General features: G+C 46.4%; 1 protein-coding gene across 1 annotated transcript; it reads right to left on the bottom strand.

Moving 5' to 3' along the window:
• Positions 1-3,139: 3,139 nt before the first annotated feature.
• ACP6 (acid phosphatase 6, lysophosphatidic) lies at positions 3,140-22,220 on the bottom strand. Its single transcript, XM_007130791.2, has 10 exons — positions 21,502-22,220; positions 14,271-14,399; positions 14,022-14,152; positions 13,360-13,439; positions 9,953-10,040; positions 8,970-9,102; positions 7,863-7,963; positions 5,640-5,735; positions 3,979-4,144; positions 3,140-3,335 (listed from the first exon to the last, which is right to left on the bottom strand). The coding sequence occupies exons 1-10, from the start codon at positions 21,718-21,720 to the stop codon at positions 3,192-3,194; spliced, it is 1,287 nt and encodes a 428-aa protein (XP_007130853.1). The 5' UTR covers positions 21,721-22,220; the 3' UTR covers positions 3,140-3,191.
• Positions 22,221-22,869: the final 649 nt, after the last annotated feature.

Here is a 22,869-nt window from a genome sequence, read left to right as displayed (position 1 = left end):
GGTGCGCGGGCTTCAGTAGTTGTGGTGCGTGGGCTCAGAAGTTGTGGTGCACGGGCTCTAGAGCGCAGGCTCAGTAGTTGTGGTGCACGGGCTCTAGAGCGCAGGCTCAGTAGTTGTGGTGCACAGGCTTAGCTGCTTCACGGCACATGGGATCTTCCTGGATCAGGGCTCGAACCTGTGTCCCCTGCACTGGCAGGTGGATTCTTAACCACTGTGCCACCAGGGAAGCCCATATGACCTCTTTTTACCTTAACTACCTCTTTAAAGGCTCTATTCCAAATATAGTCACATTTGAGGCACTGGGGGTTAAGACTCCAAAATGTGAATTTTGAAGGGACGTAATTCCACCCATAACACAAGGTGATAGAGTGTAACTAGGCTGGAGGTAGAGTGAGGGGGTGGATCTGAAATATCTTATGTAGGACAACAGGGATGGGCCTCCCTGAGATGACAGTGAGCTGAGATCTGAATGAAGAAAGGGCGCTAGCCATGCCCATGTCTAGGAGGGCATTGCAGAGAGGGGAAGAGCTTGTGCAAAGAGCTTGAGGTGAGGACATGACTTGGGGCTCCTTGGCAGATGAGAACGGTAAGGCAGCTAGTGCAGCCGGCGTAAAGTAAGAAAAGATAGGTAGGAGAGGAAGTCACATAAAGGCCTTGACGACCATTATGACTGGCTCTTTCTTTGAGATGGGAAGCCCGGGGAGAATTTTGGGCAGAAGAGTGACATGATCTGACTCGTATTTTAAAAGCAACACCTGTGTTGAGGATAAATTAGCAGAGAGGGAAAGGGCAGAAACAGGAGACTTTGCAATAATCCAGGTGAGAGGTGATGCTGGGATGAAAATAGTAGCAATGGAAGTCTTGAGAAATGGTCAATTCTGGATAAAGTTTGAAGAGAGGTGCAATAGGATTTACTGATGGATTAGATGTAGTACACGAGAGAAAGAGAGGAGTTAAGGGTAACTCCAAAGTTCTTGGCCCAACCAACTGGGTTAATGGTGGTGCCATTTACCTCAATGGGGAAGCGTGTGGGAGAAGTCGAAGAGGCATGAGAATTGAGTTTAGCATGGACAATGGGAAGTTCAATACATATTAAATAGCTTAAATATCCATGCAGAGATGTTGAGTAGACAGTTGGAAATGGAACCAGAATTCAGGGGAAAGGTCCAGATTGAAGGTATGAATTTAGGAGACATTATGTAAATAAGATTTTAAATTATGGAACTGCTTGAGATCACCTAGGGGGGTAAGTGTAGGAGAAAAGGTCCAAGGACTAAGCCTTGAGATACTCCAACACTTAGAGATTTTTTAAAAGGGAGATTCAGCAAAAACTGAGAATTTGAGAAATGAGGAAAACCAAGAGAGTATTTGTCAAGGAAGCCAAATGAAGAAAATATTCCAAGAGTGCTGATGAGAAGCTGAGTAAGAAGACTGAAAACTGGCTACTGATTTAACACTCAGAGGTCACTGATGATTTTGACAAAGCTGTTTCCATGGAGTGGGAGGGGTGAATGCCAAATCACGGTTCAAGGGAGAAGGGGAAGGGAAGTATCAGAGATGGCAAGTATGAACAACTCTTTTGAGCAGTTTTGCTACAAAGGGAAGAAGAAAATAGCATAGTAGTTCAAAGATGTGGGAAAACTTTTTAAGACAGGAGATTTTACAGCATATGTGTAAACTAATGGGAATAACTGGTAGGAAAAGAAAATTAACAATAGAGGAAAGAAATAATTGTAGGAGTTACTGAAGCTGGACGGTTGGCCTTGGATAGGAGTAGGGATGGTTCATTCTTAGTAACAGGAAGGAGGGCCTTATAGGCACCAATGCAGCTGGGTTAGCAGGTTGGGGGTGGGGTGATGGATATGGAAGTTCTTTTCTGATTGCTTTTACTTTCTTAGTGAAATAAGAAATATAGCAATTAGTAGGGTGAGGGGATATTGAAGACTGAGGAAAAAAGATATGAGTATATTCAAGAAATAAACAGGTAGGACTGATAGAACTTAACCGATTAGACATAGAAAAATGTGAGAGGAAGGAGACGAGGATAGATTTCTGGTTTAGTAACTCAGTGGATGGTGGAGGCATCTTCCATTCAGATAGGGAAGGCTGTAGGAAGAGCAGGTCTAGGAGGAGAGAGGGAAAATTTTGTGTCTGTGGGACATCCAAGTGGACATAAGTGTCTAAAGTTCGGAAGAAAAAACGTGAACTAGAGAAGTAGATCTGGGAGTCATCAACATAAAGATAGGAAGCAGAGAGGTTTTTGTGCTTGCTATTTTCTCTGAGAAGTAAAGGGGTTGGTGGCTCGAGATCAGAGAAAGTTTGAAATAGATTCTGGGGAAGAATGAGAAAATTGATAAGGAAATAGGGGGATCACCAGGTAACCTTGGGGGCCCAGGTCAACATGGAGCACTTATGCTGAGAGTGGTCCCGACCCGCCAAGCGAGCCCTCATCCATGCTCCTGGAGCTCCAGCCACCAGAAGCCAGTGCCCTTCCTGCCAGGTCTCCACAGCAGGGCCCCACCTCATTGCCCATCAACGTGCCCTGACCTTCAAGCCTGCCTTTTACATAACACCACTTCCTTCTTGCTTACCTGGTTAACTCCTACTCCCTCATTTTCTCTATTCAGATCAGGACAGAACCTCCCAAGAAGCATTTAACTGTTCCCCCCAGCCCCTGCCAACTGGGGCTGGGGGTGTCTTCTCTGTACCCAAGTAGTCCCTGATGTACCTTATCACAGAATGAAATATACTGTATTGTCATCACTGATTTACTTATCTGCCTCTCCTACTGGACTGAAAACAACTTGAGGGCAGTAACCTTTCACCTTTATAATGATCACTACTTAGTAGGTGCTCAATGTATGTTTGTGAAATGAAGATAAGAAAAAAAGAACTGAAGTCCAAACCCACACTCAGTTCTACAGGGTCATGATGTCCCCAGCCTATGTCACAGGCAGCTGCTTCTGGCCATGGAAATCAAGCCACAAAATAGGATATATCATTCTGGTCTCAACATTACACGCCTTTTCCTTTCAAGAAGAGACCCTAATATACCTACAGGAAGGAAATACCCTTCCCTTATGTTAAAGTACCTTAACCCTTGTTCCTGCCTTTCCCAAACACAACAGCTGGAGGCATCGTGTAAAGGCATTTTATTTAAAAAATCAACACATCCTACTTGTACAAATCACTCACTCTCCATTTCCAAGTCCCATCACTTGGGCTTCAGAGCAGAGTGTGTGGTATTTTTCTGGGCTCAAGGTATAAATTGATATGGTGTTCAAGAACTTGTCCAGTGGACAGAGCCGGTCAGGGCAACCTTTCGGCACCTGCTCCTGTGGAAGAGACAGAACTCAGCAGGGGCACTGAGGACCCTGTCTGGCTGTTTTCAGCTGTGCCCGGAGTTCTGAAAGGCTTTGACCCAATGGTGTGTGTATACACACATATAACAGCCAGGAAGTTCCCATTAACTGGTCAACTTCCAGATTAAGAGCACTATGCCCTGCTTGTGAAAGTCCCTCAAGAACTGTTGGTTGAATTGACTGGGAAAACACACTCATGTTTACTCCTGAGCTGGGAAGGCTAAAGGTCTAAGCCGTGGGGCGTGTCTAGCCCCTGCCCTGGACAGCAACCTGCTGAAGCAGCCAAGGCACCAAGAGTACTGACAGTAAACATCACCTCCCAAAGACATCATCATTAATTTTCAAAACAGGCCTCACAGTCAGGGTGTTACATCCTGGCAGAGACACTCAGGAGAAGAGAAGGGTGGTCCTGTTCTTAGAAGATAAGGGATAAGTCCCAAGTCCCAGCCTGCCACTATATGCCCATTTCTGCCTTAACCCTGGGCCACAGCCTTGAGAGGATTCAGAGAGCCCAGGTGCCAGTGGAGACTCCCTGGGCCCGCGGAGGGAGACTTGGTGCTAAACCAGGTGGGTGGGGTCGCCCAGCCACCTCCCAACCCCACCCCAGAGCTCTTACCTCCCCACGGTAAGAGAGCCGCACAAACCACTCCTTAGACTCCCGGTGCTGATAGAGTTCCATGGTCAGGTCCACAGCAAATGGGGGCCATTTGTGGTCAAAAATCCCCAGGGCCATTAAGAGAGGCATGAGGGTCACATCATGAGCTGCATAGAGGTACAGCTTTCTGCAAGAAGAAAACAGTTCTCAACAATTAATTCTTTACCTTAGGACTCTGGAGGCCAGGACACTGCTGCCTTCGCGAGTGAGGAAACCGGTGACATCTACAAATCAGTTGAGCCCACTAAAAAACTCCTTTGAAGTAGATCGTGGGGAGAACCCTTATCTGCACGCCCCTTGTTTTCATGAGGAGGGATCCCCACTGGAGTAGCTCTCCTGGCCTCCTCCTGCCCAACCAACCACCTACTCCTCCCCCCGTGAGTTTTGAAGAAGAAACTGGGCATGTGTGGCACAGCCCCTACCTCTCTTCTCTCTTTGGGACCCGCCTGCCTACAGCAAATGTTCTTCCTACTCTCAGCTGTGTGATGAGTTTAGCAGAGCAAGCTCCCCTTGTTGGGAAAGCTTGCAGTTTGGGGGAATTAAGTCCATATCATTAATATGCCTGTTTGGCCCTCAATACATTCTCTAAATGGGCTTTAATCAGTAATAAAGTTGCCTTTTAATCTATATCTACCTGACCCCTGTATCTGTCTCTTGGGAAACACTGAGGATTTTATTTGTTGACCCCCAACCTAGAAGGCTAGCATTGGACCCTACAGTATTCTACAGACACAAGGCCAAGGCGGGGCAGGGTGGCAAAGGCCAGTAAGAAATATATTGTCATTGCAGGTCTGTGAAGGACAGGGAAGGGCATTCACATGATTTGCTATTATAAATCCAGGCCCAAAGTTCCTGAATGTTCCTATTTCAACCCACTGTCCCCTACCTTTCCCACACTCATCGCGCATTTCTAACTACGTACAATTCTTTCTCTCAAGAAGGCAGTCTACAACAGTCCTTCTCCAATATTAGGGCACTTACAAACCACCTGGGTGTCTTTTTAAAATGCAGATTCTGATTCAGTGGGTCAGGCTGGGGCCAGAAAATCTAACAACCCCAGGTGACAGTGAAGCTGTTTATCTGCAGACCACACTTTGCTTAGCAAGTGCCCAGGACACATAACATTCCAAATCCGTGGTCCCTCATCTAGGGTTCCAGGCACTCCAAAAGTGGCAGTGGAGGTTCACTTGCCACTTCCAACATTTTTAAATGCCCAGTAGAAATCCTACCTTCCTGTACACTCAATGAAGGTGTTTAAACAATCTATTAAGCAATTATCAGTGTTTGGGGCTATTATAATACCAAATCAGTGTGATGTCCTAATTAGCTACTCCATTGGACACATGTTCAATTATTTAAAAAAAAAAAAAAGGGAAAAATAAATTTAGGGTTCTTTTTTACTAAAATAAAATTTCAGAACATGGTAGGACAGGTGTGGCAGGAAGAAAGGTAGAAATGTTGTGAATGTCTCTGGGACACGTGGCCTCTTAAACATCTACTTTCAGTTACTGACAGCCTCGTTCTTGCCCTCCTAGAAGCTGGGTTCTCTCCCTGCAGCCAGACACACACACCACCCCCCCACTGCCCTCAGCCACACCAAGCCGAGCTGCTGGGCCAGGTACCTGGTCTTGCCGGGCGGAGTGGCAGGGTCCACGACTTTCAGCAGGTTGCTCTCCAGAATGTGGAGGAATTGGCCCACTGCCATCTGAAGGCTTTCCCTATGGCGGGTAAACAATATTTAAGTACCCAGTGGGCACTTGGCACACAAGGGATGCAGGCTAGTTCTGCCCCCTTGAACCTCATGAGCCCAATGAGACAGAGTTGAGAAAAGACAAGGGATGCATGAGGGACAGTGACAGGCAGTAAGGAGAAAAACAGCGCTGCCACAAGTCTGAGGGCTCTCTGTGCGCAAAGACTGCCAACAATAACAGCAGCAGGATATAGACCTGGTATGAACACAGCTGAGACAGGATAAGTAATGGAGAACTAGGTCTTCACGGTTAAAAGAACAAGCCTGGGAAGGACACGGTGTAATGAATTCCAGGAATTCCAGAAGGCCCTTAGAAAAGCCATCCAAAGGAACTGCCTAAACTACACTTCCTACGCTTCTTTGGAATTTAGACCATAAGGACTTTTCTTATTTATTTAACAAGATGTTCAACACTAGTGCTCCCAGGCTTGGTGCTGTGGCTCCACCACTTTCATTCTCAGGACTGTCAACCTCATGATCACAAGGTGGTACCTCTACTCAAAGCATGTCTTCTCACAGTAGCAAACAAAGCTGAAAGATGGGGGCTAGTAAGTAGCAAAAAGGCTTGGTTTGGGGGCCTCACACTTTTTATCAAAGAGTTAAAAAAAACCTCTCCCAGAATCCCCAGAACCCAATCACTGACAAAAGGAAATGGGGTTGCCATGATTGGCTTAGACCAATCTTTATTCATGGTGACTGGGTAAATGGCCACCTTTATAAATCAAGGAAAGTTGAAGCAATAGCTGAGAAGTATGCAAATACGCTTTCCAGAAGAATGTGTGCAGGTCAAGCCAAGTTGGATGGCACTGTGAAGTTGTAACCACTTGTCCTTGAAGAAACATCAGTTTTATGAAACCAGGGCTAACGGAAAGGAGAATGGATCAGGTCTTGTTTGAAACGCTTTACACCAGGAGAAAGCAAACTATGGCCATGGGCCAAATCCAACCCACCTGCCTGTTTTTGTAAATAGAGTTTTATTGGAACACAGCTGTGCCCATTTGTTTGCGTATGATCTATGGCTGTTTTCACGCTACATGGGCTGAGATGAGCGGATGCAATGGACAATACACGGGCCGCAAAGCCTAATATATTTACTAAATATGTGTGTATGTGTTGGTGGAGGGGAGGGCAGTGAGTGACAATTTAGGTCCAGTGGGGCCATTTCAGGAAAAGATGAGGGAAGGAGACAAGTCACAGGGAGTGGCAGCAAGCTGAGTGGTGCGACTGGAGCCTTCCAGATGCCCGAGGCAAGTGCAAAGTGGACACACTGACTCTGAGTGGGAGAAAAGCAGGCAGAGACTCCTATGCTTATGTAAGACCAAGCAAATTCTTGAAATGTTAGCTGCTTTTTCCTCCCACTCATCTTCCCCAGGACTGTTCCTCTACTTCCCATCTCCCCTCTCTACCAAGTCACCTATTCTGAGGACAAGCTGAATGCTTTGAACCAATCATAGAAAGATGTTTTTTGAAATTTGGTAAGAGAGGCACTCTCCATTCTGGTAGTCAGGAAATAGGTCTTCTAAAAACAGAGCCCTAAGTACCAGTAAAATAGAGAAAACACAGGACTGGCGGTCAGAAGATCTGGGTTCAAGTCCCACCTTGCCACTTGCTAGCTGAGCCTGGGCAAGGTAGCCCACATCTCTCAGGTCCAGTTTCTCTATCTCTAAAGCGAGGACTTGGACTTGTCAGGGATAATGACACCTCCCTCACAGCGAGAACAGGAAGGTGCTTTGTAAATTGTAATGTGATGAATAAAGTAGCAATAATGATTCTTCCTTCAGCATCCCCCACCACCCAAATCTTTTGAAACTTAAAGCAAAGGAAAAAGTCAGTGATTAAGAGAAACCCAGTCGAGTGGTGGCTCCCGGTTCTGTGTAACAGAGAATGGAAGCATTAGGTCACTAGTCCCAGCTCTGGAAATGTAAGGACCTAGGGCCGAGTCCATTCAGAAGACCAGCAGAATGGGGTGATCTCGGCCTCTGCACACAGAGACGCCAGCTAACAAGTGTGAGCAGGCCTGATGAGCCCCCTTCCCCACACACTGGGAGGCCTGACCAAGCGTGACTTTATGCCAGCAGCTGAAGAGGCCCCTCACCTGTCTTCCCTTTGCAGGATGTACAGGGCTGTGTCCACCGCTCTCTGCTCAATCATCCATGCGAACCTCTTCAGCGTGGGGCAGCTCGGGAGGCTGTGCACCTGAAAAGTCCAAGGGTACAGTTTTTGAAAGAAATGCTTCTCATCCACTGAGCCTGGCAGCCAATCAGCTTCCATGGAGCCCTAGGGGCCTGTCTTCTCCTGGGGAGAGCCTTAACTGCTCAAAAATCTATGTCCCCAAGGCCTGTCGGAAGCTATTCCTCGAGATCTAAAGGCCCAGGAAAAAAAATTGTTTTTCCTCTCTTTCTGATACTCCTCATCTACCCCAAAGTAAAAAAACATTTGTATTTTCTTAAGCTAAAAAAAAAAAAAAAAAAAAATTTGAATAGAATACCGGGCAAGGAATTCATAAATTTCTACTTGGCCTTCATTTTCCCCAAGATGACTTCTAAAAAGTATGCCATATAAATATGTTATATATGCAAACTCTTGTTTATTAACCTTAAACCTATTTTACACATAAGCACAAGGTGCATTTCTGCCTTCAGGGCACACCGTCAACTTCACAAGAGAAGGAAGAAAGATCCAGGCTATACTGCCTTTGGATGTCCGACTTTTGAATCTAGAACAGCATTTCCTATTGTGTGGTCTTCACTATTTATTAGATAAAAAAGATTCTATGGCTAAACAAGTTTGAGAAAAACAGACTTAAGGATTAACCAACTTTCTTTACTACAGGCTTCTCAGATTCTTTAATATGCTGACGTGTGTACAGACTCTCCAAAAAGTGATACAATAAAGAGGGATTCCAAACATCACCCACCCCACCCCTGCCTGCCCACGTAATACACACTCACATCATGAGCATTCTGGCGAATGTGCTTTAAGAAACTCTGGTTGAGAGTTAAATGTCTGGGCTCCTAACCCATTAAGGGTTCCTCGTTGATTGTTCCCTATCCCTCAGTTCCCACGTCCATTCTGTCTGCAAGTCCTATCACAGCTGCCTCCAAGCCAGGAGGTCTCCACCCAGTTCTAAATCAGGAGGCAGCCCACCAAGCCTCCCCCAGGATCCCCCACCCCCAGGGCCCGAGGAGGACAGCCAGCCCACCTGCTCAGCAGCCACGTTGTCCAGGAGGATGAGGAAGTCCACTCCATCGCTACTGGCAATGCCCATCCCTTCCTTCACCTTCTTCAAATCCTCTGAGATCCCTGGCTGCAAAGAAGCAGCCTGCCTCCGGCCTCTGCCAAAAAATAAAAAGTTATTCCTTATATTTCATCATACTGTATAGTGATTAACAGTTGACAAAGTGTATCTCATTCTTCATTTGGGATCTCATTTAACCTTCAACGACGACTCACTGGGGTTAGCTAGTATTATTGCCATGGTATAGATGAATAAACTAAGACTCTATGAGGTCAAATGACTTGTAAAAGGAAGTTAGTATGTACCAGGACTAGAATAATAACCTGGATTTTCCAAATCCCACTCTAGCATTATCAAAAACAATGCAAGCATGGCCAGGTCTGCTTGAAAACAGCATTCTCCTTCTTCTGGGGGAACACATACTACTTAGTCTTAGTGCAGACCAGAAATACCTGAAAACTGAAAAGTGCCATCAGCCCAAACCAATCTACCCTACACGGCAGAATGTTGGTAAGAGGGGAAGCTGTGTCTTCTTCTGCTTGTCCATCTGGATTTGCAGTTTGATGACTGACTTACTCATCTTTACTTAATCATCTTTTCTGTAAGGTTCTTCACCTGCCCCATCTGAGAGCATTGAAGGATTGAAGAGAGGATAATGCTTGGTAAATGGCAAAGCCCCACTCATGGCTGTATACGCCATCTTTCCAGCCCAGCGTGTGGCTCTCCCCAGGCATCCTGTACCTTCACTATTAGCCTGTCACTGTGAGCAAGAGCTGCCTCACTTCCTGGACAGTTGATGTCAGACCTGAGCTTAATGCAATCTGTTTCATCCCTTATCCACCAGCACGGCCAGCCTGGGCAGGCCCTCAGTTCAGGGAGCGCCTGCCAGCTAAGGTGGTAAAACGCTGCCTGTTCACCCCTGGTGAGCAAGAATCAGGGGCAGTTACCTGGTTCTTTCCCGGAGGCTCCGGCAGTTTTGGTAGTTGGGGTACAAGACTTCAGAGCTTGCTTCATCAGTGTGGATGATGATGGGTCCTGGAAGTAATGTGGGAAGCACAGGTGGGAGGAGGCTTCAGCTTGTTCTTCCCAGCAGCTCCACCCCCTTCTTCTCTCTGTCTATACAGACGGAGCTGCTCCCAGAGGCAGATCATCGAGGTTACTCCTTAAGGACAGTGAATGCCTTCAACATGCCCTGGCCTTGCCAACAGGAGCTCTGCTGCGGTCTGAGCAATGGAGAAAGCAGTAGCAGCCTTGTTTTGTCCAGCACCTCTCCTGCTGGGCCACCTATAGCCGAGAGCAGGTACAGGTGCCGATCAGACTGGCACGTCCATGACCCATTCCAAAAAACGTCACCTCGAGGTACCACCAGTACCTGGGGATTCTAATAAAGAATGAGTCCTCCCTCACTTTATCAGAACTAGGTGACATTCTTGCTTCCCAAAGTCCAATCCTATAGGCCAATATGGTGACTGACATGACAATCTGAGAAAGGTGGCCACAGAGTCACAGATTCTCTCAGACCCCATGGCCTCACCCCAAAGCAAAACCAAGCTTCCAGATGAAATACCAGAAAACCAAAGATTAGACTAAAACAGTGTTTCTTACAGACCTCGCAGCAGCTTGCCCCTGCTCAGAGCTCACGAGTACCCTTGTCCCGTCCAACAGTGCCCAAGAAAAGTGCTCTAACACCTTCCCATGCTTTGCTCTGTGCCAGAGATGGCAATGGCCTGTGGTAGCGCCCTGTTCTACACAGCTCAAGCCTCACCTTCTCTGATGGCAGAGAAGCTTTCTGGAATTCACTGAGGTCAATCCATGGAGTGATTAGGTGAATCTAAACCCCAAAGAGCTATTATTTCCAAACAAATTATTGATAGCCAAAACCTCAGGTTTTTTTTTTTTTTTTTTGCGGTACGCGGGCCTCTCACTGTTGTGGCCTCTCCCATTGCGGAGCAGAGGCTCCGGGCGCACAGGCTCAGCGGCCATGGCTCACGTGCCCAGCCGCTCTGCGGCATGTGGGATCTTCCCGGACCGGGGCACGAACCCGTGTCCTCTGCATCGGCAGGCGGACTCTCAACCACTGCGCCAGCAGGGAAGCCCCAAACCCTCAGTATTTAAAAGTAGCCTATGGTGACTTGAGTAGAATACCAGTATTCAGACACACTTTGTTGGTCTGGACAGAAAAAGGAAATCAGACTGAAAGTCATGAGTTTAGGCCTGAATCTATAACTAACCAGTAGGATGGTCCTGTGAAGTCACTTCCCTTCTCTGGGGCTCATGTGTAAATTGAAGGGATGACACTAGAATCAGCAATTTTCAATTGTTTCTAAGGCAGTGGAAGCTTATTTCTCCCACTATTAGATAAGGTAATAAAAGAAAAGGTGCTGATGGCTTCAAGGTAGGGGTCCAAAGTATAGTCTATCTGCATGCCCCACCCCCCTCCTTTTCTGTAGTTTCTGATACCTCTGAAGAATCATGGGGTTCTGCAGGAAACATTGTAAAAAAGAATAGACCAAATGATCAGAGGCCCTCTCCAGATATACATGTTTTCTGAGAAGCAGGAGAGCACAAGAGTGAAGAGTATGGATTGTGAAACCAGACTGCCAGAGTTTAAATCCCAGCTCCTCCATTTACCAGCTTTGTGTTCCTCAGATAGTCATTTAGCCTCTCTGTGCCTTAGTTCTCTTATCTGTAAAATGGGGATAATGTTACCTACCTCACAGGGTTATCACAAGAATTAAACAAGTTAATATGCGCAAAGCTCTTAGAACAATATTTGATGTATAGTAAGTCCTTTAAATGTGAGAATAATAGTAACTATGATTTAAACCTCTAATTAACACATGATAATTCCTACCTGGTACCTGACATTAGTGTCTGGATAATGGACCTACAGTTTATGATAAATAAGGCACATTCGAGTTGGCACTCAGATATGCATTGGATGAATGAAAGACCAAACGGTGCAGGCCAACACCTTCCAGCTTCCCCCCACCAGCCTGATTCTCTGTAGTTTACTCAAAACCTTCTGGGCCTTCTCTAGGATTTTACTCTTGAAACAATATCCCAAAGTTGTACCACTTCCACCAATGGTAGCACCTTGTGGGGTTCTTAGGTCTATTCAAATCCCTTGATACTGGCCAAGGCATGAAAGTAGCTGTGACAGGAGTCAAACTGGACTGTGAGGATGTCTGGGTCCCATGCAGGGCGTGGCTACCCAGGCAGCCACACCAGAGGCTGGTGATGATACCACTTCCTTCCTTGCACCAAGAAACACCTTTCCTACTTCAGTTACACTTTAGGTGGTTGTGAGGAGAGGACATTTGCCTTTTAGAAGCTGAGCAAGTAAACAGCTTTCAGAAGGCCAGGCACTATGGATTATTCCTAAACTCAGGGGCTCCCAAGAGGTAAGGAGCAGCCCATCCTGTTTGCTTTATGTTACTTAGGCTAACTGTTTGTGTTCAGCCAACTTCAGCCAGAATTAGCAGCAGTACCCAAGCCAGCTGGGGGCAAGGCCAGCCTCCTTTGGCCTGGAGGTTCTGTATTTTACAAATTTTTTAAAAGCCTGATGGAAGTTTTATCTCTATTTGAGATACTGCTACAGAAGCTAAAGAAAATAACAAGAACCTCTGCCTTATGGCATCGTTTTAGTATTTTAATATTGGTGAGGTCATGATGATCTGAAACTCAGACCAGCAATTAAATGTAAATTTCAATCAATTACAAATGACAAGATATGGCTTCATTTGATAGTCAAAGGGCCTCAACACATGAGATCCATAAAGGAAAATAATAAATGTAGTTCTTGGTGGTGAAAAGGTTGAGAATCACTAGCTGTGCTCATTCACTGGCTGAATAGGTCAAAACCCAAACTCGACAGATTTTCTTAACTAGGAAAGGTGGTACGGAATACTGTTAATACCATCTGGGTCATGCTGTGGATTATCACCAAGACCAGGGCAGTAGCAGCAGACCCAGGTCCCAGCAAAGTGTCCCTCCTGCCCTCCTTCCTTTTCAGCAGCGTCTCTACTAAACAAAAAGGCCCCAGTACTGTTCACAAGACCTGGCCGGGGCTGCCTCATGCAGCTTGTGTAGACGCTTGAGAGAAGAAGTCAGGAGCCAGAGGCGCATCAGAGCAGCTGACGCTTTGCTGCAGGGGTGCAGGTCAGGCTGGCAAGGGGAGCAGCAGGCCAGACAGGGAGGGGCCTGCCAGAGTAGTAGGTACACCATGGAAGCTACATGAGCAGGAGGAGAGAGACCAAGGGCACAGATACCAAGAAAGAGAGAGCGGGCTTTGGAAGAGAGAAGAAAAGGCTCCTCAGGGACAGGGGCTGACTCGTAGACCCCAAACTCAAACCTTCTTTCTGACATTGGAAAAGCCCAGCCAGCAAACACCGGGTAGATTCCAGATTCCGATATATGTTAGTTGAACGAATGCTGGGAAAAAAAAACAAAAAGGTCGATTAACTCATAAAAGGAAGATTCATATGTACACTCCACCTTATTCCACAGAGCAGCCAGGAGGCTTTCAAGACTACATAAGGGGAGCTATAGGGCAGGGAAGCATCCTTTATCTCTCTGTGGGATGGCTGCCCAAGGGACCTGAAGGCCAATGAATGTGACCTCCGGTGACCACTTGTTCACTGAATCCTACTGTACTAGGGTAACTGCTCCCAGACTACCTTGGAAGTTCTAATAGGGGAGAGCAGCTTCTCGTATACCCTTGACTGGAGAATGGACCTCCTCTATCGGGGAAGGTCGTCCTCTTCGACCGAGCGTGCAGCTTCAGGAGGGACACACATGGAGAGGTGGGAGAGGAAGGGGACGCCCGCCTAGCTAGCCAGATCAGCAGAATCAACCCTGGCGATCAATGGGGTGACAGATGTCACAGCCAGATCGCCCTCACATCCCCCCCAGACTACCTTGGATGAGAGTGGGAACCACCTGGGGCATCAGGGCAGGTTTTCTCATGCTCAGGACCTTACATTGGGTGCAACATCCCTTTTTCAAGTGACTCACAAGACCTCCAGTGGGTTGAAGGTTGGCGAAAGAAAGGGGATGTCCTCCACGTAGTTCTTCCTCAGCCTCTCTCCCAGGGCAAACATCTGCTGCATGCCCACCTTGGTCAGCTGTCCAGCAAACATGCCCCCCTGAGGTGGGGGAGGAAGGAGAGAAGAATGAAAACATCTGGTGGCCTGCTAAGCTCAGGCCAGAGCAAACCATCACAGCTCTGCAGGGGGCTTCCCAGAGCAGGGGAGCATCGCTCACCTTCAGCGTGGTCTCGTGGTACTGAGAGTCGAAAGGAGAATGTGGTTTCGGGCCACCAGCTAGATTGGTGACTGTGTAATCAAACCGAGTTTGGGGTGGGACCTCTAGTAGCTGGGGTTTCCACTCTACCTGTTGTGACCACAAAAAACAACACATTGTTTAAAAACGTTCTTGAAACTTAGAGCATTAATATCCAGCAGCACATAGCTAGAATCACACTGACACTAGACAAGCAACCTTCCTATGGGAAGGAAGGAAAGAAACTTTAACTCCAGCTCCAATTAAGGGAAGAAAAGACTGCGATTTATTATTCCAGATGTCCTCAGCCCAAGTCCTGTTATTGCTACATTAGTACTCACTGTTAAGGTGTTGCTTTGGTACTAAGCCCAGACTGAAGTAAAGGGGAGAAGCAGCCAGAGTGCCGTGGCGAATGAATGAATGAACTAATGACTGAATATGATATAATCTCAGTGACCATATACTTAAGAATTTTTAAGAAATCAACCTGCAGGCTTTTATGGCCCCTCCTTAAGGACTCTTGTAACTACTACGTATTTCCCTTCCTTTCATCCAACTTCTCAAACAAGTAGCTGCCCTCTAAGAAACCTTCACTTCTTCACCATCTTCCTTTATTCCTTGCAATCTGGCTCCTGCCCCAACTGTACTGATTTTCGAAACATAACAAGTAGTCATAGGCCTCACAGCTCCAACTGCCCATAAAATTCTTACACGCATTGAGTCCGATGTGATGACTTCAATTTTAAAAACAAAAGTCTTTCCTTCTAATCCCATATACCAGCCCCTCTTCCCAACTGACTATGATTCTCAAGGCTATCCCAATCCTCCTAGTTCCCAAGACTCAAACCTCTGACTCGCCCCACTGGTCCCCCATCCCCACCCCAAACCCTGTGGATCACTGGCTAGAAAAAATGTTACTCCCACTGGTCCTTCTTTTATCTTACTATTAGAGTATAAAACCTTATTACTTCAGGCAAAGTCCTGTGACAGGCTCTCTCCCTCCCACCCCCCAAACCATATATACATAACCACCTGATTAATCTTGCTAGGCCACTCTCATCACATCAATAGCTTTTTCCTAATGTTCCAAGAGAGAGGCATCTGCCTTGCAGGACTTTTGGCCCAGCCTCTGTCCCCAGCTGTACTGCCACTACGCCTCTCTCTTCCCCTGCCCAGGCCAGACCATACCCACTGCTTCCTCTCCATCTTCCTTCAGCTTGCTTCCCTTGCTCGGATGGACTCCTGTCCCTCTCTGTCCAGCCAGCTTCTCTCCAAGGTTCAATGACAGCTCAAGCCTTACCTCCCCATCTGTGACTGCTCCAGCTTTCAGTGTCAGTCTTCTTATCTGAATTCCTACAGCACTTACAATATTTAACTAAATTTCTTACTGCTTCATTTTGTTTTAAAACTAACATTTGAAAACCTACGATGTCACACAGCATTGTATTTCTCTTGGTGCCTCCTAGAAATATCCCAGGAGATGGCTACTGGGAGTCCTAGGTCCATTCTTCCAAAAGGCATTGTCTCAGCCTCACCTGCACCCGGTCTCCAAACACCTGAGCCTGCTGGTGTAGCACCCTGCTGGTGCTACAGCAACTGATATCAGAAGATTGGGTGTTCAGAGCCCAGACCTTCTTCCTACAATCTTTTTAATCACTGCTCCACCTTTCAAAGTTCTAATCCTATAACTTCCCTTCATAAAACCCTTCAAGGGCTCATGGCTGCATGATGGCCCCTGCCTCTCTCTCTTCACCAATTCTTCCCTGACCTACACACTTCTTCTCTAGCCACACAACTCTGTTTCCTAGAACACCATCCCCACACCTCCTGGCCTTTCAACCTCATGTTCCTTCTACCTGGAATTTTCTTTTCCCTTTCGTCTGGAAAGACTTCTGTTCATTCCACAAAACAGCTTAAATGTTCCCAGAAGCTGTGACCTTGGCCCTGTGCTCTCACAGCAGCCTCAGTGGATCTTTTTGGTAGCCTTTACCAAACTGTATTAGACAAGTCCCTTTACTAGTCTGTCCTGCTCAGTAGACTTAGCTCCTGAGAGCAGAGCCTGTGTCATCTATTGACCTCTGCATTTTGGATGTCCAACAAAGGGCCTGGCACACAGTAGGCATAATTAACAGCTCCAACAGGGAATTCCCTGGTGGTCAGTGGTTAGGACTCTGCACTTCCATTGCAGGGGGCACAGGTTCCATCCCCGCTGGGGAACTAAGATCCCACAAGCTGCGCGGCCAAGGGGGGGAAAAAATAGCTTCAACGATTTGCTAGATCCTGTGGAAGATACCAAGATTGAGATAACATGACCCTGCCTTTTTTGGATTTTCCGGTTAGTAGAGACAGCAAGCTATGTATGTAAATGATAGCAGAACTAAAACAGAAACTATGTGCTACAAGAAACCAGAGGAAGGCCATAGTAGTTCAAAGGCAAGACAGACCTTCTCTTCTGGCTGAGGATTCAGGAAAAGTTTCATGGAAGGAATGGTATTTGAAATGAATAGTATTTAGACAAGCAGAGACCAGGACTTGAGAGAGATAGGTAAGAAGAGAGGGTAGTATTCAGAATTCTAAGAATAGGTAGAAAGCTTGAGCAAAGCGGAGATGGGGAAGAATATATAGAGGAAGGAAGTGGCTTGGTTTGCCTCAACCTGGGAGTGGTTTTCAAACTTTTTAATTAGTAAATATCAGGTTGAGTTACATTTGTATATTTAAAGGCAAAAACTGGAGTTCCTCTAGTTTAAATAGGAGTGGGAACTGACAACCCTAGCCACTCAGCATCCCCTTAGCCAGCAGGCTCCACAGAGTAGTTTGAAAGCCATCAGTATAGATCACAATTGAAATGGAAAGACTCAACGCAGAAAAGCCAATTTCGGGCTTCCCTGGTGGCGCAGTGGTTGCGCGTCCACCTGCCGGTGCAGGGGAACCGGGTTCGCGGCCCCGGTCTGGGAGGATCCCACATGTCCCGGAGCGGCTGGGCCCGTGAGCCTTGGCCGCTGAGCCTGCGCGTCCGGAGCCTGTGCTCCGCAACAGGAGAGGCCACAGCAGAGGGAGGCCCGCATACCACACACACACACAAAAAAGCCAATTTCAAGATGTCTGCTGTAGAGCTGGTGAGAGCCTAAGGCCTCATCTAAGGCAGCAGGAAGAGAAGAGGTGGATTCAAGACTTTTGAGTCAAACCTGGCAAGTGAGTAGATAAAAGCTTTATTTGGAGGCTATATTGGTAGGTAAACAAGAAAGAATAAAGAGAAAATAAATGACTTTGATTTTGAGTCTGGGTGCCTAAGGTGGTAAAGGGTAATGGAGGAACTCCTTGACTAAAACTGAGGCCAAGACGGAAGACTAGCTGACAAACTGAGTTCAGGTTTGTACAATTTAAGTTTCAGACACCTCCTTTGAGTTCCCAGCACTCCCCGCATATTCCCATAATTGGAATCTGTTTTGTCTCTCTCCTTCATCACATTGTAAACTCTTTTCTCTTTTACAGCTGAGATTGAATTATCCATCCTTGTAAGCCCAGTGTCTAAGCACAGGTCCTGATACCAGGTCCACAGGGCCCGCTCAGCCACACTAAGAAATCTCCTCCTGTTAGGTACATTCACCAACAGAGGATCCGTGGTTTTCCTAGGAGATGACTCCTGAGGTCTAGGTCATGTCAAGTCTAGAGTACACATTTTCAAATTTTCAAGGATGGATGATACATGAGCTCCATACATGGTGTCCAACCCACATACACACTCTCATTCTTGCTCCTGCTTTTCAGCTTCGGAGTTAGTGGCGAAGACTAACTTTATAATGTTATTTATTTATACCCCATTTTCAAGAACTAACTTAAAGTGGTAGCAATACCTAAAATATAGTAAGATAAGCAATTCAAAGTAGACAAGAAAGACAAAAGCAAATGAGTATATAGGGACCAAAAAGATGGATACAGTAATAAAGTTTCTCAAAAAAATACATGCTATGAAGATCCATATACTTACTGTAGGTGGGCCAAAAGAGTCAGCACTAAGCTTTCTGGCTTTTATGTACAAGGAGAAACTTGATCAGCTAGACAAGCTTAAAGATAAAAGCAAGGCAACTGTTCAGGAGAAGCACACCATTTCTCACGCTAACAGACAAATTCCTCCCAAGGGTCCTCATAAAGAGGATATAATGAACATCTTTTCAGTAGTCACAGCAATGAGTTTTGTGGGATTGTTTCTCATTGTTCCCTCGACACAGAATGATAGCATCTCACCAAAGCACATTTCTGTGAAGACAGTACTACACTGGGATCGATATGCTACATTCAGGTATAAGAAAAAAAATCTACGTAAAAGTAAACAAGAACTTCCAGGTGTAGATTTTAGAATAAACTAATGATTTGAAACCTTGCACACTGCACAGTAGTATCACTGGGAAATTTTTTCAGAGTTACTGATGCCTAAGCCCCCTCCTGGGCTAATGACATCCAGATCTCCTGGGGATGGGGCCTCAGTTTTTTAAATGCTACCCAGTCCAGATAATTCTAAAGCTTCACCAGAGGAGCTTTTACCATATCTGGATGCTCTGGGTCAATTAAATCAGAATCTCTGGGAGAGAGACCTAGGCATCAGTATTTTTTAAAGCTCCCCAGATGAGTCCAATGTCCCACCGAGGTTAAGAAACACCACTGCACAGGAATGAATGGATTGACTGGCACATCCTTTGTGTAATGCTTCCTGAAAACTGCTGCTCTTAGTTGGGTTTTGAATAAGTATTAATCAACACTGATACTGACATTATCCTTCATAGCTCATCTACACTATCAAATAAATATGGACCCAAATGTCTTCATGAACAGTGGAGCTGGAATGGGTTGGACTTTATTTTATAAAAACTGAGGCATCTTCCTGGGTTGGGAGCTATTTTGCCATCATATAGAGAGGCGCTGAGGGAAATCCAAAAGTAGGGCCAAATTTATCTTTCAAAAGCGTACCTGGATCTAATCTAACAACCAGAAAAAATGGACAATCAAGTTCCAGAGTTTTATTTCCAGAGCACAGATACAACTTTTAGGAAGATAGGTTAATTCATTAGCCATTCAAGCCATAAGAAAACAACTCAATAAAACATCTAGTTTTAAACAGTGATATTTTCTGAGGATTTGTGAGATAACTGAATGGATTGACTTGTCACATAAGTTTATCTATAAACTAGTCAGAAGTCTGGAAATATCTACCAAAGGCAATTTTAGTTTTAGAATTGTTGTCAAAGTCCTTTCTGACTATAATTAATAGCAGAACTACAGAGATTAGAATATCCCAATAACAACCTCTATTAATTGGAGCTTGAAAAAAAAACCTGAGAGAGAATATCCAGAAACAAGTTACAAGAGGCTGATGATACTTGCTCATAGCCTAAGTTGAACAAGAGTTGGTTCTACCCCTCGCTTTTATGCACAAGACTTTATACAAGATAACCAAAGATGTTCAGTGCATCTGCCTAAAGTCTAGAGAACGTGAGCAAGCAAAAGAGGTAATGTGCCTTATCTAATTGCAAAATAACACCGGGGACTCAGATTCTCTATATTTTGTGGCTACAAAGACAGAAATTGAATGAAGTCGGCAGTCTACCTGAGCTACAACTGCCGCTTCCAGCATAAAGGCAGAAGATACCCATCACACATCCACTGGCTCAGGAGAAAGCCCTAAAAGAATCTAAATCTTTTTCTGGGTCCTTTAGGGAGCACATATACTGTCTGTAGGAGGTCCAGGCCTAGACATTCAGACTTTTATTCACTGCCACCACTGATAACTTTGTCTTCTATTCTTGTATGTTATTTTCCATACAGCCTTTCTGTACCGAGAATAAATGGCGAAGAAAGGGGAGTACACAAGAGATGGGCTATGTACAAAACTATAAGGAAAGTTTAGTGACCTAATATAAAAAGGCAAAGGAAGAGACTGAAAAAAAGGTCAAGGTATCCAAAAAACGGAAAGAAAGAAAGAGAAAGAAAGGAATAGAATTCAGGCACCAGATAGAATGTGGTATAGCCATATAGAAAGGCTAACTAGAAACCTGATAATAGAATTAAATGCCTGACAAAATTTATTCATTTCTGTGGGAAGTGCTTTAGAGGTTTGATTTCATGTGTGGCCAGCTTTAAAAACTGGGTTTTCAGTTGTACAATGTGAGTTGTACAACCTTGAGGGTTTCTTAAAAGCAGCTGTCACCATGAGTATGTCTAGTATCAGATTTGGACATCCTGTTGAACCTGCTCCAACATCAATCTGGAGAACCAACAACGCAAAAGCACCCCACAGGTTAAGTTTGACACCTGGATGCCTGGATATTTCAGGTCTCCTATTTATCTTCACTAGGAAGACAGTTCTTTAATCACAGGCCTGCCTGCTATGAAAGGCCAGAGATCTTTACTGGCTCTCCCCAAGAATCAAATCCAGAGAGGGTAATCATTTTCAAAACTGACTACTTGTACTTTAATCATAATTATCCTGACCAAAACCAGGTAGATTTTAAGACATAAGCCACAACACTAAACAATTAAAAAATTTTTTCCTACCTCAGATTCTTTCCACAATAGGTTTAGGAAGCCAAAATAAAAAAAGGAGATCTCCAAGATACAGCACTTGTTACCAAAAAAATCTTCAGCATCTCAAATGGTATCCAGCAAACCCTGAGAGAAAGCTGCAGTAAAATCTGTTCCCAAAGGTATTAACCTCTGTTATCCACTGTGATCCCAGTTAGGGTGGTTCCTGTCACAAAGGTCCCTGCAACTCTTTGACAACCGTCAAAATGGTCACACATAAATGCACTACACCCTTGTACTCAAGTTCCCACAAATATTTATTACAAATGCAGAATCTCAGGCCCTACCCCACGTCGGCGGAATCAGAATCTGCATTTTAACAAGATCCTAGGAGATCTATACGCACCATGGGAAGCACACTACTACTACTAGCTGTGCTTCATCACAGCCATCGGAGGGCGTAACTGGAAGTTTCCGGTCTGCCCTATAATCGGAGAGTCCGAGGGGTCTTGCGGGGGCGGGGGCGGGCACCAGGCCAGCACCTTTGCTCAAACTGTTTTCCCTTTGTCTGGACCCAGCCCGAACCCCCGCTCCGTGAGAGTAAAATTCCAAAGGTGGTGTGTGTTGGGGCGAAGAGCCCGGCCCGCCACTGGTTGGCCACACAGTCCTCGCCCCACCGTCCCCGCGGATCTCTCACCTGCTCCTTCCGCGGAAGCGCCTTGAGAGGGCTCCGCGCCCCGTGTCGAAACACGACTTGCACCATTTTCAACTCCAGCAGCCTTCGGTCGACGGAATTCTGGTCGTCATCCCCCCGCTGCTCGGCCAGAGCCACCCGCCGCTGGTGGAGGCAGTACGCCAGCGAGGTCAGGACGCCCACCGGGGCCCACATGCGCACCCTGAAGACCCGGGAGATCATGGTGGAAACCCCTCGGCTCCCCTCCGGGGTGAGGATGCAGAAAGCGAATACAAGTCCTCCGCGATCGACGTGGCTCAGCAGCCGCCCCCAAGTTCCCAGGAACCGGTGGGCGAGCACATCCACCCACCCAAGCTGCGACCGCTGCGACTCCCAGCTGTGAAGGGGACCCCGAGTGGGAGCGTGGGGGAAGAAGCGGAGGTGGGAGCAGCGATGACTCCCCGGGAGTTTTAACCAGGGTCGGGGTTGGCCTCTCCCGCCGCAGACTGGGAGGGGGAGCGGGGAGCTCAGCTCCTTATCCTTCGTCCTCTAGGGAACCTTAAACTTGTATTCCAAGTTCGGCCTCCAGCACTCTTGACGGGACAGGAACCTGCCCAGAGTTCCTGGGCGCCAGTGACTCCATTAACACAGATCACTGGACTCCACTTTTTTATAAGCAAGCTCCCACCCACTTTCTCACCCACCCGGGGACCTGCCCCAAGAGGACCCACGCAGAGGAGCACGGGAAAACGAGTCCCGCGGTGACTCCTATCCGGAGGCTCTGAGTTGCGAGAACTACAACTCCCACAAGGCTGCGCACCGAGGGCCCGCCCCGGGAGGTATTACCCCGCCCCCGGCAGTGGGCCTAGCCCCTCAGGCCGGCAGGTTTGAAGTCTCCAGGAACTGGCCAGCGTGTGTAGGAGTGAAAACGCGAGTTTGCCAAGCTGATTGGGTAGGAGACATGAAGATAGGGGTAGATAGAATTGGGTAGTGGAGCCTATTTATTTTGAGTCTACTGAATGTAGAAGACTTCCTTGAAGTCCTGGAAGTTGGGGTTCCTGAATTAAGAGCCAAGTACCGTTTGCGAAGGGGGCACTAGGCGCTTTATATTTAATTTTCATTTGCTATTTCCCTTCTATGTTTAAAGAGGCTTAAATCGTTGCAGACGTATAGAACTTCAAGCTCATTGATGTGTTTATTTACATCCAGAATATTTCCTGTGCAAAAATCCAGGCTCTGCGTGCAGATGTCCTAGTGACTAAGCACCTTAGCTAAGCCTCAACCACCTGCTGGTCTGGTTTTTCGAGAATATACAGCGGCCCCAAACCACTATTCCAGATCTTGCAACAGGGCACAATGAAACCATCTGTGTCCATCTCAAGGCAAAGGTCA

Source organism: Physeter macrocephalus, chromosome 4 (genome assembly GCF_002837175.3).
Source record: "Physeter macrocephalus isolate SW-GA chromosome 4, ASM283717v5, whole genome shotgun sequence".
NCBI classification, from domain to species: Eukaryota; Metazoa; Chordata; class Mammalia; order Artiodactyla; family Physeteridae; genus Physeter; species Physeter macrocephalus.
Note: the sequence above shows the minus strand (reverse complement) of the source record. Positions and strands in the feature narration are given on the sequence as shown.